This window comes from Podarcis filfolensis, assembly GCF_964270895.1.
Source record: "Podarcis filfolensis genome assembly, chromosome: 8".
NCBI classification, from domain to species: Eukaryota; Metazoa; Chordata; class Lepidosauria; order Squamata; family Lacertidae; genus Podarcis; species Podarcis filfolensis.
In genome coordinates, this window is record NC_139611.1 from 85448348 (window position 1) to 85463513 (window position 15166).

At 53.0% G+C, this 15166-nt stretch overlaps 1 protein-coding gene across 4 annotated transcripts; it reads left to right on the forward strand.

Moving 5' to 3' along the window:
• Positions 1-700: 700 nt before the first annotated feature.
• LOC310768831 (uncharacterized protein C19orf47) lies at positions 701-12049 on the forward strand. 4 transcript variants are annotated; one of them, XM_083627674.1, is made up of 10 exons: positions 701-800; positions 1747-1809; positions 2282-2369; positions 3310-3424; positions 4846-4927; positions 6914-7048; positions 7292-7441; positions 8573-8643; positions 9647-10057; positions 10527-12049. In XM_083627674.1, the coding sequence occupies exons 2-10, from the start codon at positions 1791-1793 to the stop codon at positions 10542-10544; spliced, it is 1089 nt and encodes a 362-aa protein (XP_083483800.1). In that variant the 5' UTR covers positions 701-800; positions 1747-1790; the 3' UTR covers positions 10545-12049. The 4 variants fall into 4 exon arrangements, with proteins under 4 accessions (XP_083483800.1, XP_083483799.1, XP_083483802.1 ...); XM_083627673.1 differs by having other exon boundaries at positions 9647-12049; XM_083627676.1 differs by lacking the exon at positions 7292-7441.
• Positions 12050-15166: the final 3117 nt, after the last annotated feature.

The following is a 15166-nucleotide window of genomic DNA, read 5'->3' on the forward strand; positions in this document are numbered from 1 at the left end:
CTCAAGTCGCTCATCAAATCGCAGAGTCGGAAGGGTTCCCCAGGGGTCATCTAGTCCAACCCCCTGGTGCTGACATCGGAGTGTTTGAAAATCGGCAGATCTAACGGGAAAACAACACCTGGAGATCTCCACCTGTCGTTGCAGTGCGTGCCTCGTGATCTCTATTGCGCCTTCATAGGATCATTGCCCAACCTTAGAAGGGGCAAGAGGGGGGTTCCTGGAGGGCTGGACCAGGACCTAGCAGAGCAAGGTTCTAATCCCGGGTGTGACTCTGGCGGCTAATGACTGCCTTCTTCTCTCGGCCTGACCTACCCTGCAGGGTTGTTGTGGGAGGGAGGGGTTGCAGGAGGAGGAGAAGGAAGAGCCGCAGAGGCCCAATTGGCTCTTGGAGGAGGAGGAGGATGCAGATATGCGAAGCAGCCCAGAAGCGGCACCCAAATAATAATAATAATAATAATAATAATAATAATAATTTATTTATTTATTTATTTATACATACATACATACATACCCCGCCCATCTGGCTGGGTCCCCCCAGCCACTGTGGGCGGCTTCCAGCAAAACACTAAAATACAATAAGCTATTAAACGTTAAAAGCTTCCCTAAACAAAAGCAAGCCGCGCTTCCCTCCGGCCGCCAGGGGCCGCTGGCGAGCAACCTCGAGCCCCTCTAGGAGAGGCGGGCGGGCGAGGCTTCCGGTCTCTGTGGCCTCCCGGGCCGGAAGCGAGCGCGAGGAGGGCGGGAGGGAGAGAGACTTCCTCCGCCGGTCGCCCAGGAGCCGAGAGGAGCCTCCGAGGCCGGTGAGGGAGGGGAAGGAGGGGGGAGGGACCCCCCCGGAGGGGCGCGAGGTCCGGAGACTTCTCCCCCCCCCACTCCCCGAGAGTGAAGCTGCGGCCGTTGGAGTTCTCCCCGTTCCGTGAGGGGGGGGGTAGAGAGGGGCCTGGGGGAGGCCTTCCCCCCCCCCGGACCCTCAAGAAGCGCAGTCCGGCCGAGGAGCCAGAAAGGGGGCGTCTTCCATGGGGGGGGGGAGAAGAAGAATCATCATCTCCCCCCCTTCTGTCTTGAAAGGGCCCTCGAGGAGACCCCAGTGGGGCGGGGGGCTCCCCTGTAAATTGCCTCTTTCCCCGGCCCCTGACTCTCCTGCGCCCCCGTCTCCAGCCCCCTTCGACTCCCTGCGGCTGAGGTCCCTTCTCCCCGCCCAATGAGATATTTGTTTAGGGAACTTTTTGAATGTTTGACTTTGTATTGTGCTTTTAATTTTTTGTTGGCAGCTGCCCAGAGTGGCTGGGGAAACCCAGCCAGATGGGCGGGGTATAAATGAAATTATTATTATTATTATTATTATTATTATTATGTGGAAGACAGGAGTGCCTGCCTGGCGTGCACTGGTCCATAGGGTCACGAAGAGTCGGACACGACTAAACGACTAAACAACAACAACAATTATTATTATTATTGTTATTATTGTTATTTGAGGAGGGTGCCCTGCCCCTGTTGATGGGCATCACCATTCAAATAGTATGGGTGAGCCTCGCCGTGCCATCAGTTGTGCAGGGAGGGGCTGACCTGTCCCTCCCCCAATATTTTCTTCACATTGGCACCCCTGGCAGCAGGGCACCGGTGTGGGTCCAAGGTGGCTGTCCTGGGTGTGTGTTGCTGCTGCCTATTCTGGCTCCCTGAGTCCTGCCCTTGGAATGCCGCTGGGTGGCCTCAGCGGCTTAACTTGGGGTGTTGCCTTCCCTGCAGGTCTCCTCCGGCTGACTGGGCGTCACGGCCCTTGGCTTGGCACCATGGTGTCTGTCATGATGGGTAAGTTGGCCTGACACCCCCCTCCCCTTTAACCCCGGTATGTCTTTGGAAGGGAGCCAGAGCAAAGCCAAACTCAAGAGGGGCTTGAGGGAGGGAGGGAAGGGGTAGCGGCAGAAGCAGGGCAGCCAAATCCAAGAGCCTCTCCCTTTGTTCTGTGCAAGGCGCCTGGCTGAAGCCCAGATGGGTGGCAGCAGCTGCAAATGTGGAGAATGCGAGTCTGAGGCCAGCTGGGAAGAGGCGCTGGAGTGACGGCTTGGGGGGTGAAACAGAGACCAGGGAGATAAGAGCACAAGAATAGCCTTCTGGATCAGGACAGTGGCTCTTTGGTCCAGCGCCCTGTTTTCACAGCGGCCGACCAGATGCCCATTCTGGGAATCCTACAAGCAGGATCCACGCACAAGAGCACTTTCTCCCCTCCTCTCGCTTTGCTCAGGTGCTGGTTGCTTCTGACATAATCTTCTCTGTCTTTCAGCAACGTCAGAGTGGATTCAGTTCTTCAAAGAAGCTGGGATCCCCCCGGGGCCTGCTGTCAACTACGCCGTCATGTTTGTGGATAATAGGTGAGGCTGTTGAGAGATGGAGCCTCTGTGGAACATCTCGCTGTTCTCTTTCCTGTGCTTCTGCTGCAGTCTGGGAGAGTGGGAATTCAGGAGCTCACGTGCAAGGGAATCTGTGATCCGTAGAAAGTGTCTCATTGATCCCACTGTAGGGGAGACCTGCCAGCCCTGCTTTCCATACAGTGGGAGGTGGGGATCTGTGCTCAGTGGCAGATGCTAAAGCCACCAGCTGGCTTTTTTAAACCTCCCAGCAGACGCGGTCCAAAAAAAAGGAGTTACATGGCTGAAAGGATCCCTTGCGTGGAGTTTGTGGGAATGTGGTTTAGGTCAGGAACATTGCATCGGCCTGATGTATTGGCTTGTTTAAATCTTAAAATACCGAATAGCATGCATTATGTGGCCCAAGATTATTTTTCAAATGTTTACCTCTCTGAGAAAAACAAAACAATATATCCTTTGTTTCTTGGAACAAAGGCCAAGTATTTTTAATTCTACTTGTGGTACCACACCCTACAGAATACCACAGGGCAGTGACCCTCATATGGGCTTTTCCTCCTATTGCCCTCATGTTACGGAATGCCTTTCTGTCTCCCATATGTGAAGCAGCAACATCAGTTCCTTCAGGCTTTCCCCCTCGGATTTCCCTTAAGATTGGACCCTGCTTTCACTTGTTTAAATTCCCCGAATTTTATAAATCTATGTATGGGTGAGTAGCATTGGAGCACATGGATATCTGAAATGTCATTATTTCTGAAGCCTTGTGAAAAAAGGCAGATGGCCAGCTCCCCATTGCAGTGGGGAGTTTTTCTGTCCATTCCTTCCAGTGGTGGCTGGAAGAGTTTTCTTGTGCCAGGCTGTTGCACACCCTGTTCGCAGAGTGCTTGTAGATTGCACAGTTGGGGTATGGTACGTGACTCACCACCACAGACCTTGTCCCCTGCAGGATCCAGAAGAACATGCTGATGGACCTCAACAAGGAGATCATGAACGAGCTGGGCATCACCATCGTCGGAGATATCATTGCCATCCTCAAACATGCCAAAGTCGTGTACAGGCAGGTGGGTTCTCCCAGGAAGCGGCTAATAATTTCTCCCACATGCTTTGCATTAAATGGCTGTGATATTGGCTTCTAGCTGGCTGGTAACCCTCTGGCATTCTGGGTGGGATCTTTGGATGTACAACAGTGTTTGGAATTCGCCAGGTGCCAGGCGCATTTTGCACCAGGATGGTGCCTGGTGTCTCCACCACCTGGAGGTGCATGCCTGGGGATCCTTGGGTCTGGACTGTTTTCACACACTAGCACAGGGGTCGGCAAAGTTTTTGTGGCTTGGGCCAGTTCACGGTCCTGCAGACACTGCGGTGAGCCGTAGTGTATGTGCATGCATGCATGCGCAAACGCTGTTTCCGGTGCGGAGGAGGCATGCCCAGCTTCCCATTGGCTGCAGGAGCTTCCTACAGCCAATGGGAAACCGGCCAGTGTTGCGGAAGGCGGTCCCCGCGCTGCTTTAGCACGGTGCACGGGAGCAGACTGAGCGTGCGGTGAGGGTCCATGGGCCAGTTAAAAGACCCCCATAGGCCTCTTGTGGCCCATGGGCCTTAGGTTGCTGGCCCCTGCACTAGCAGCACATCCTGTAGAATTCTATCCATTATATTTTATTTGCACAATCTAAACGAGTTTTGGAAACCAAAAAGTCGTATGGAAAAATACGACTTTTGAGCCACCTGGCCCCAAAATGGCAACTAGGCATTCTGTTTTAGCAACTGTAGCCCTGGTTTAAGGAGCCATTTGGCACCTAGCTTGTGTATCTGAGTTTCTAACGTTGGTCTACAAGGTTTTTTTTGGTGGAGTGGGATCCAGCAGTAAAACTTCAACCTAGAAGGCTATGGTTGCAAGCTAGGGGGCTGTCATGAGCAACCAGCGATTGTGTGGGCTACACGATAGCCTTTGCCTAGTGCAGGGGAGAACCCTAGAATTGTAGAGTTGGAAAGGACCCTGAGGGTCATCCAGTCCAACCCCTTGCAGTGCAGAGATCACAGCTCTAGTATCCCTGACAGGTGGACATCGTTCCACTGTCAAACGGCTCTTGCCATCAGGGGATATGCAAGGATTTCAGTGCTCTTTGCTGATATCTCTCAGAAAGTGAAGCAAAGGACCTGAGCTGCCCAGTGGAGCATTCAGAGAATGATAAAAGTCCTGCTTAAGGGTCTGGAAGCCCCATAACACCCTGCATGACTCCCAGGCCAGATCTGTAGATGAAGACCTGCAGTGCTCCACTCCTCTCCTTGCTCCCGCATCCAGGAGTTTAATCTCCTGGTGTGATGCATATCTCAGACCTGGATAGCTTTCCTCTTCCTTCTACCTTCCTGCAAAGGGGTTCCTTTTTTTTGCGAGGGGCATGCCTGAACCTGGTGCCTTTGCTAGGGGAACCATCTCCACCTGCCCCTCACTATTGCATTGTGGTGTTCCCTCTGTCCCTAGGAAATGTGCAAGGCTGCTACAGAATCGGTGGCTTCCAGCCAGCCCACCCTGCAGTCTGAACTCCGTCGGAATGCCAACAGTGGTGAGTAACACAAGTGGCTGGCTGCAGATGGAGGAGGCGGCCAGGCTCTCCATCTCTCCGCTCTCGGTCTCTGTCTGTCTCTCCCTCCTCCCTCTCCCTGCCAAGGCCCCTGCTCTTCTCACTGTGTGAAGTTGGCTGCTCCTTTCTGACCACCCCAGGATGCTAATAATGCCTCTTCATATCAAGCAACATCAGCCCCACTGGTCCAGGCAGTGTAGTTCTCCTGGACCTTTCAGTTTGTTCATTGGGTCTTTTGGGTGATGTTGCTCAGACAGGGCAGGTCCTTCCTTGGGTGCCCCTTCCTCCATTCTGTGCGGCTGCGTATTTTGATCATGGCTGTAGCTGGAAGAAGCTCATTGGCTACCCAGGATCAGACCTTTTGGAGTCAGTGTAGTGTAGTGGTTAAGAGCAGTAGACTCATAATCTGGTGAACCGGATTCGCTTCCCTGCTCCTCCACATGCAGCTGCTGGGTGACCTTGGGCCAGTCACACTTCTCTGAACTCTCTCAGCCCCACTCACCTCACAGAGTGTTTGTTGTGGGGGAGGAAGGGAAAGGAGAATGTTAGCCGCTTTGAGACTCCTATGGGTAGTGATAAAGCGGGATATCAAATCCAAACTCCTCTTCTTCTTCTTCATCATCATCTTCTTCTTTTGAGCTACGAAGCTTCCCCTCCCCTTACAGCCAAGCTGCTGTCCTTTCATGTCGAATAAAAACATTTTTGTTCATTCGCGTATTTTCAACAGTTAGCTCTTGCAAGTCCTGTTTTCAATTACATGTTGCTGGTTGCTTTAAATATACGTGCATTATGGAAAGGCATGATAATTTTAAAATAAATAAAAATAACAAATTAAATTAAAATAAAAAAATTAGATACCCCCTGCCTTTCCCACCCTCATGTGCCGCTCTGCTTCTGCTTCACTGCCTCCTGCTTGCAGCTGAACTGCTCCAGCTGATGGCCTGGCTGCCCTGCAGTGACGTCCCATAATATGTCTGGCTGTGGGCATGGATCTCACTTTGCAGGAAAAGCTCAGGCGGTGGGAGAGAATTCCATGGCCACCCCTTCCAGGCTAAGCAGTTCCATGGAGGAGAAAGCCTTATCTGAGAGCTCCCCAAATCCTGTTGCAGGGTGTATCTTTTAAACCACCCCTCTGGCATTCCTGCTATTATTGGGCTCTCATTTGCCCCGTCTACATGGGCACTGGGCAAAAAACCTTCCATATGGTGTTGGGAAGGCAGAAACAGTGGCCAGTTTTAAACACCTCCTAAAGACACGTCTATTTAAGCAGCCATTCCGTATAGCTAAAGCTATGGTTTTCCTAGTAGTGATGTATGGAAGTGAGAGCTGGACCATAAAGAAGGCTGATCGCCGAAGAATTGATGCTTTTGAATTATGGTGCTGGAGGAGACTCTTGAGAGGCCCATGGACTGCAAGAAGATCCAACCTCTCCATTCTGAAGGAAATCAGCCCTGAGTGCTCACTGGAAGGACAGATCCTGAAGCTGAGGCTCCAAGACTTTGGCCACCTCATGAGAAGAGAAGACTCCCTGGAAAAGACCCTGATGCTGGGAAAGATGGAGGGCACAAGGAGAAGGGGACGACAGAGGACGAGATGCTTGGACAGTGTTCTCGAAGCTAGCAGCATGAGTTTGACCAAACTGCGGGAGGCAGTGGAAAACAGGAGTGCCTGGCGTGCTCTGGTCCAGGGGGTCACGAAGAGGAGGACACGACTAAACGGCTAAACAACAACAACCCGAGCTTATAAGATCCATCACACAGCTTCACTATTTCATTATTTATTGATATTTATCTGAATGTTTTGTTGAAGGCTTCTCTGCTTTTACTGATGTGTTTCTTTGTGTTTTTGGTTTTAAACGTTGCCCCATCCCCCCCCCCCAACTATCTTTCTGTGTTATACGTAAAACCGCTGAAGGATTTTGGCACATAAAGTGGTGTGTAACTTTGATTCATGATGATGTTCCTGCAGCTGCCACCCGGATGATTGCGAACAGCTTGAGCCGAGACTCCCCACCTTCCACCCCGGTCCGAAGACCCGACACCAGCACCTCCAAAATCTCCATCACGGTCTCCAATAAAATGGCAGCAAAGAATGCCAAAGCAGGTAGGTTTTTTGGAATCTGCAAAATTGAAGCCTTTGGGGAAATGTGGAGAAAAATCTGTTTCAAAATCCTTCCAGCCCTAGTTCTGTCAGGCATGGCTCTCTGCTCCCCACTAGAGGCCAGATTTCCCCCATGGGTATTGCTGTTGGCTCTGAATGCCCATCCTTGAGTTGCCCAGCCAGAGGCCTCTGGACTCAAGGCAGGCATGAGCTGGCCTTTCTCCCATCCTCTTCCTGCTGCCACAGCTCTCTGCAGTCCGGAGGCCGAGAACTCCACGCTCCCAGTGAAGCGGCGCCGCGTCACAGCAGAGATGGAAGGGAAGTACATTGTCCACATGCCCAAGGGAACCACCCCCAGGACCAAGAAGATCCTGGAGCAGCAGCAGGCAGCCAAAGGTACCTGGGCCACTTCCCCTGGGTAGCGGGGCTGAAGGCCAGCCAGCCTCCTTTAAAGCTGGGAAATGGGGGCAGGTCCGTGGCCACCTTAACTCATTCGGAGAAGTACTGTTAATTTCCCACTACGGTGCAAAGGCCCAGCTGGCCTCCACTGCGAGACTGGTGTTGAGTGTCGCTGCTCCCATGCTGCAGAACACGCTTCTGGCAGAGATGCGGCAGGCACCCCCGCTTTGAACTTTCTGGAATCTCTTGTAGGCTTTTTTTTATAATGGCCAGCCGGCTTTTGCAGTTGCTTAGCATTTCCTTGAATGGCCAGCCGTTCACTTTAAGGGATGGCTCTGTACAGCTTTCAAAGGATTCTTGTTGTTACTCTACCTTGTGGCCCTGACATTTTGCAGGAGGACAGTATATCGGTACTTAGCTGAATGAAATCAAACCCTGCACTTAAAGAGCAAATTCAGAACCAAGGTGAAACGAACGTGCTGAGTTAAAGCACAGCCCAAATAAAAGAGGCAAACTTAAGCAGGTTCAGCCAGCAGCCAAAATTCGCTTTGCCCTCTCAGCTGCCAGCCTGCTGCTGCTGCTGCTGCCCAGCCGGCCCTTGTTTTCCTTCTGGTCCTTATGCCTGGCTCTTCCTAATTTTGTTTTTGATTGTGACACTTTGCAAAGTCCAGCTTCCTTGTTCCACATGACTGGCGTGCTCTGGCAAGAACTAACACTTCATCACACACACAGGTGCAACCGCTTGTGAGATTGCCACTTGGCAAAGGTTTTGCAGTCCTGGGGTGGGGTGGGGGAACGCAGACCTCCGAGGTGCAAAATCGTTTCTTATGCACCATGGGCAGTGTTGCCTAACCTGCAGGGGCAAGGACTTCTGGTATGGTGTGGCTTCCAGAGACTGATGCCATCAGGCTGGGGAGAGGAGTATTTGGAAATAGTTTGGGTGCTGCACAGCAGCATTAAAAATATATTATTTAATCTTGTTCACTGCTTCAAAAGCTTTTCTGGGTGAAACACATACTTATATGCATGCTATGAAATAATCATTTGGCCCCTGTTGCTCCTTTGAAAAGCCCTTCTCTCGTTTTAACTCTGCATGGCTTCTTTCTACTGCTACCTTGTTATTAACAGGGCTACAGAGAACCTCCGTGTTTGACCGGCTGGGCGCAGAGACCAGCGTGGACACAACCACAGGAAGCAAGGTGAGAGCAAAAGGGTGGGACCTGCTTGCTCCGGGGACTCTTCTTTTGAACCTTCCCCCGCTCCCCTTGCTTCGGGTCCCACAAAGGGGGACCGTTTGGCAAGGCAGAGATTAAACATGTATGGTTGGGGGAGTAGAGGTGGACTTCCACTTCCTGGCCCAGCCAAGGCGTTCAAGGTGGCGCTAGAGCTCTTCTGACATGGGAGGTGGCACTTTGGTCAGGTGGGGCTGTTACCACGACCCACTAAGGGAGATACTCACAATGAAATTGGAAAAGCAACAATTGCCCATCTATTCAAATTCCATCTGTAACTATATAGTTGAATTAATTCAAAACAAAACGGATGAGCTGGATGAGGATACCAGCTTTTCAAAGTCTGGTAGTCATTTAGCACATTTAGTAACTGCTTCAACTGTTGAGTAATTTCCTCCTGTGATGGACAGCCTTGACAAAGTGATGCCAGTTTCCCAGGGTCTGGTTTAAAGCCACTTAGCAGGAGTCTTGGACACGGGTCGCGCTGTGGGTTAGACCAGAGAGCCTAGGACTTGCCGAGCAGAAGGTTGGTGGTTCGAATCCCCGCGACAGGGTGAGCTCCCATTGCTCGGTCCCTGCTCCTGCCAACCTAGCAGTTCGAAAGCATGTCCAAGTGCAAGTAGATAAATAGGCGGGAAGGTAAACGGCGTTTCTGTGCACTGCTCTGGTTCGCCAGAAGCAGCGTAGTCATGCTGGCCACATGACCCGGAAGCTGTACGCCGGCTCCCTCTGCCTATAGAGCGAGATGAGCGCCGCAACCCCAGAGTCGGTCACGACTGGACCTAATGGTCAGGGGTCCCTTTACCTTTAGCAGGAGTCTTAAATTACCGCCTCCAGAGCTCCTCTGCCCCCCCATGCCTCTTAGTGCCCCCCCCGGACAATTCCACCAGCCCCCAGGGGGTGGGGCCCCCAGCCGCTCTGCCGTGCTTGCCACCCCCACCCTCATTGAGCCACTCTGGTGTCTTCACAGCCCACGGGAGTCTTCAGCCGCCTGGGGGACATGCAGGAGGCGGAGGAGGACAAAGCAGTGGAGAGCGACGATGACAGCTCCGTCTTGCAGTACGCCGGGGTGCTGAAGAAATTCTTCAAGCCCTTGAGGCCCAAGGAGAGCGCCGGGGCGACGGTCAAAGCCAAAGCCACCAGCTCTGAGCCCCAGCTGAAGGCCACAGCCACCCCTGCCCTCCAGCGGCTCGGGAGCAAGAGCCTGGCGGAAAGGAAGGAGAAGAAGGCCGAGCCGCCTCCACTGCAAGGCGGCATGGCCAAGAGACTGGGCAAGCGCCCTCTGCCTGCCGAGGCCCAGGACAGCCAGGTCACCAGCTCCAGGAGCAAGCCGGAGTCCGAGTTCCGAGTCACCATCAAGAGAACTTTGGGCAGCGCGAAGGTAAGCAGCACCACGGAGGGCCCCAGCGCCCAGATGGACAACACGGGCACCGTCAGCGTCTTTAAGCGGTTGGGCAGGAAGGCGGTGTGAGCTGGGCCCCCCACCCACCCCGGCGCGCCCTTCGCCTGCATGCGTGTGGGAGACCCTCTTTGGACAGCTTGAAGTCGGCGCCCCCTCTCCCCCGTCTGCAACACAAACGGGCTCTTGCGCGGCCTCCGGGCGGAGGACGGCTTCTGTGAAGCTTGGCGTCGGTTCTCCCAGCTGTTTCCACAGGTCTGTGGGGCAGGAGCGGAACTGGGGGGTCTTGCGTGGCTGCATGGCCCACCTCAAGGCAGCGGCTTGCCAGTGCTGGACGCGGCACCCACCCAACGGAGCATTGCTGGGGTCGGGGTGAGGGCTCCCAGTGGGCGCGAGAGGTCATGTTGCACTGAACCCTCCTTTCTCTGTCTCTGTTATTTCCCCTCTGCAGGTCCTTGCTCTCTCCTAGGAAGTAGGTGCCTTGAGGGCCCTGTAAAAGAGCTTGCAAGAGGCAGTAGATCCCTTCCCCACCCCCACCCTTTCTTTTCCGTCTTTTCCAAGCGTTTACCTGCCACTTTCCTGCATCTTAGGAACGGCAACTGAACAGCTGGCCAGAAATTTCCTCTTGCTGGACACTGGGATCACGCAGTCAGCCAGCGGGGTCCCAGTGCTGAGTTTTGCCTCCTGCCGGGAGGAGGAGGAAAATTCTGGCCGGCTCCTCTTTGGGTTCCATCTCTCCTCTGAGCAGGAGAGGAATTTCTCCTGGCCTGGCTGTATGTGACGAGGTTCTTGTGGGGGCAGGAGATGGTTTCATGTGTCAAGAGTCCCAAACTGGGCTGGCTCTCCTGCCCAAGCCTCCTGAAGCAGCACTGCTCAGCTGGGAAAGGGGAAGAGAGGGCCAGGTCTCCTTCCCAGAGTCAGGCCTCGTTGAGCCAAATCAGATGTACGATCTGGACCCTGGCTAAATCTGAAGTCGGACTCCGGTGAGAATTGCAGTGGACTTGGTTTTTCCATGCTCTGCTTCTCCATCAACCCCTGATGGGCACCCGCATTGCTGTGTTGGATGGAGGGCAGCATCCAGGGCAGCCATATGCTGCCTCACCTGCCTTGCAGCTTCCTTGTGAGCCTGGTTCCCCCTTTCAGAGGCACCTGCCCTACAGCAGCAGGAGGGGCACTGATGCCAGGCCTGTTTTGCGCTGAGAGATGGTGGTATGTAAGCCGCCTGCCATCTCTCTCTCCTCTGGGTTCCTGCTGCTCTTGGTCTCTGCTAGAGCCCCACGTCTGAGTTTCATAGGATGCTGCCCACGCCAGCTGGCCTCCCCACAATATATATTTGGAAAATGAAAACAGGCCATTGCGATGTGGTACGCCCGAGAGCCTTGGGCAATGGCAGTAGAGATGGAAATGCTTGAGGGGCCCTCCTGGATGGAGGGTGACCTGCGAGGTAGCCCAGGCCACTCTTGCACTTGACCGAAAACTCTGTATCCCAGCATGCACTGCCAGTTGGAGTATCCCTTGTGTTGGCTTCTGATTGGCACGGAACCCAGAGACGCTTCCTGTGCTCTGAGGTGCCTTCTGTGTCCCCAGCTGCCCTAGAGAGAATTATGTGATCTGCACAATTTAGGGGATGTGGTGCTCCCCCATGCACCTGTTAATCAGATAAGGCAGCAGCTGTGTGGGATTTCTAATGGTTTAAATGAATTCTTATTGATTAAATTAGGGGGGGGGGCTAGAAGAGCTGTGGTGTAATGGTTGATAGTTTTTTTTTTTTAAAAAAAGACTTTTTTTTGTAAACATGAGTTAATGTGCAATTTGGATGTATCCTTGCATTCGGCTGTCAGTTGCCCAAAAGTGCAGGGGGGAGGGCGGCAAGGTTCTCAGTGCTGCTGTCAGAGCCTGCCAGGTGTGTTCCTGCACTCCCCACACCCCACCACCCAGGTAGGGGGAATAAAGGAATGTTCTCTTGCAATAAAATGAGTCTCCTCTTAGCTTGCTTCAGCATCTCTTTGGGAAGCCCCCTCACAAAGGGGACACATAGAGAGACATAAGAAGAGCTTGCTGGATCAGCCCACGGGGCCAAATCTCACCCAGCATCCAATGGTTTTCCTGCTGGAAGTCTTGCCACTGGGGTGTTTGTGTGTGTACACACACTGAGAGGTCTTGCAGGAGAGGCCTTTGGCCTGTATTTCCAGCTATGCACAGGGAAAGCGGAGGAGGGGCAAGCCGTAATCAGTGGAGAGATATTGCTTGTTCTGGTATTATCTTTATTTTTTTGTTCATTTCATACAAATTAAATATTGCCTGATTGTTAAAAGAAAAGAATTGTTAAAAGAAAGGAACCCTCAAAGCAGCTTACAAAAAGAATAAAACAATAAAATGGTGAGTAAAACTTCAGTAGGAGAGTAAGCAAGCACAAAGCATTAGGGTCGGCGGGGGGGGGAATGACCCTGTCGGATACAACCTCCTTTCTTTTTGTGGGAGGACCTATCTTTCTTGCAGGGACGCGGGTGGCGCTGTGGGTTAAACCACAGAGCCTAGAACTTGCCGATCAGAAGGTCGGCGGTTCGAATCCCCGCGACAGGGTGAGCTCCTGTTGCTTGGTCCCTGCTCCTGCCAACCTAGCAGTTCGAAAGCATGTCAAAGTGCAAGTAGATAAATAGGTATCACTCCGGCAGGAAGGTAAATGGCGTTTCCGTGCGCTGCTCTGGTTTGCCAGAAGCGGCTTAGTCATGCTGGCCACACGACCTGGAAGCTGTACGCCGGCTCCCTCGGCCAATAAAGCGAGATGAGCGCCGCAACCCCAGAGTCGGCCACGACTGGACCTAATGGTCAAAGGTCCCTTTACCTTTATCTTTCTTGCAGAATCATTCCTCGCCTGCCTCCTCCTCAGGCCTCAAGTACAAAAATTACAAGTAGGAAAGAAGGGAAGGTAATAAGACACCCCCCCGGTGGCATTTAGAAGAGGCTGTGAGTCCATGGTTGTAGGGACACAGCAGTATTATGAAGAACAGGGGAAGCCTGTCCTGTTTCGCCCCCTGAGACGACCAGGGAATGCACAGCCTCCTGCCTGCCTCCCTCCCAACATCCAGAACACCCCCATCTCCCTGAAATGGGTGTTGTGGTGGAAGCAGTGAGGAGAGCAGCCCTCTGCTGGTTACGCTGCTGCCGTCTTAAAGCGGCTGTTTCACGCCGCCAGCTGTGCTGGAGAGCCCTTGCTGAAGAGTCAGCCAGGCTTGGTATGGGAATATAAGAGCTTAGGAAGAGCCTGCTGGATCAGGCCAAAGGACTCCCATCTAGTCCAGCATCCTGTTCTCACAGTGGCCAGCCATATGCCTGTCATGGGAAGCTCACAGACAACCTGACCCCAAGAACCCTGTCATCGCCTGTGGCTTCCAGCAACTGGAATTCAGAAGCAATTGAGGCCCTTCTCTAGGTGGCCTTGAGCTCCCTGGAAGCCAGCTGGGATAGGTACACAACACACCCCTTTCTCCATGTGTCCCCAAATATAGTGCTTATTGGGCTAGCTAGGCAGAGCTGTAGCCTTGTTCTGCATGCAGAAATATCCTAGTTTCGGTCACGGCATCTCTGGTTAAAACTAAGGCAGCGGAGAAAGACCCTCTCTGAGTCCATGGAAACTGACTTCCCATCAGAGTTGATGGCACAGGTTAGGTGGGCGGGTGGTCTGACTGCCAAAGGCAGCTTCTTAAGTGGGTTTGCAGAGTCCATCCCTTGCAACAAGCATGTGGAGTTGAACAGAACTGGGTGGGCAAAAACGACTTCCCTGCAGTTTTGCTATGTCTATAAAGAAGGCTGATCGCCGAAGAATTGATGCTTTTGAATTATGATGCTGGAGGAGACTCTTGGGAGTCCCATGGACTGCAAGAAGATCAAATCTCCATTCTTAGGGAAATCAGCCCTGAGTGCTCACTGGAAGGACAGATCCTGAAGCTGAGGCTCCAATACTTTGGCCACCTCATGAGAAGAGAAGACTCCCTGGAAAAGACCCTGATGTTGGGAAAGATGGAGGGCACAAGGAGAAGGGGACGCCAGAGGACGAGATGGTGGGACAGTGTTCTCGAAGCTACCATCATGAGTTTGACCCAACTGCGGGAGGCAGTGGAAGACAGAAGTGCCTGGCGTGCTCTGGTCCATGGGGTCACAAAGAGTCGGACACGACTAAACAATAAAAACAAAAAACCCCTGCATAAAATGGGGTGAATGACCTGCCTGCCTTCTGAGCTTGTGGCAGGTGATTGCTCTAGATTTCCCTTGAGTCCCTCTGAAGCTGGGGGTGGGGTGAAGGGGAGTGTGTGGTGGTGGGCACAGACTTTGGCCTGCCAAACCAGCTCCCCCCCCCCGCCCCGAGTTCTAAATTCTGTTAGGAAGTTATACTCCAGGCCCCCAAACCACCAGCCCTAATTCCTAGAGGTCCGTAGCTTGCGTGGCATAATGGTCAGTGTTGGGCGAGACAAGGGTTCGAATCCCCACTCATTGGCCATGAAGCTCCATGGGTGGCCTTGGGGGCCAGTCACCGTCTCTCTCAGCCTAACCTACCTCACAGGGTTGTTGTGAGGTTAAAAGGGGCAACTGAACATGAGTCACCTGGAGCTCCTGGCAGGAAAAGGTGGTATATAAATGTAATAAATAGAATAAATATACAAGTATAGATTCCAACTGGACGCGGGTGGCGCTGTGGTCTAAGCCACTGAGCCTAGGGCTTGCTGATCAGAAGGTCGGCGGCTCAAATCCCCGTGACAGGGTGAGCTCCCGTTGCTCGGTCCCTGCTCTTGCCAACTCGAAAGCACGTCAAAGTGCAAGTAGATAAATAGGTACCGCTCCAGCGGGAAGTTAAACAGCGTTTCCGTGTGCTGCTCTGGTTCGCCAGAAGCGGCTTAGTCATGCTGGCCACATGACCCGGAAGCTGTATGCCGGCTCCCTCGGCCAGTAAAGCGAGATGAGCACCGCAATCCCAGAATCGGCCACAACTGGACCCAACGGTCAGGGGTCCCTTTACCTATAGATTCCAACGAAACGAGCACATCCCTCCTTCTAAATTATCTAGCTAATACGTGTATATTTTGTGTGTCTCGC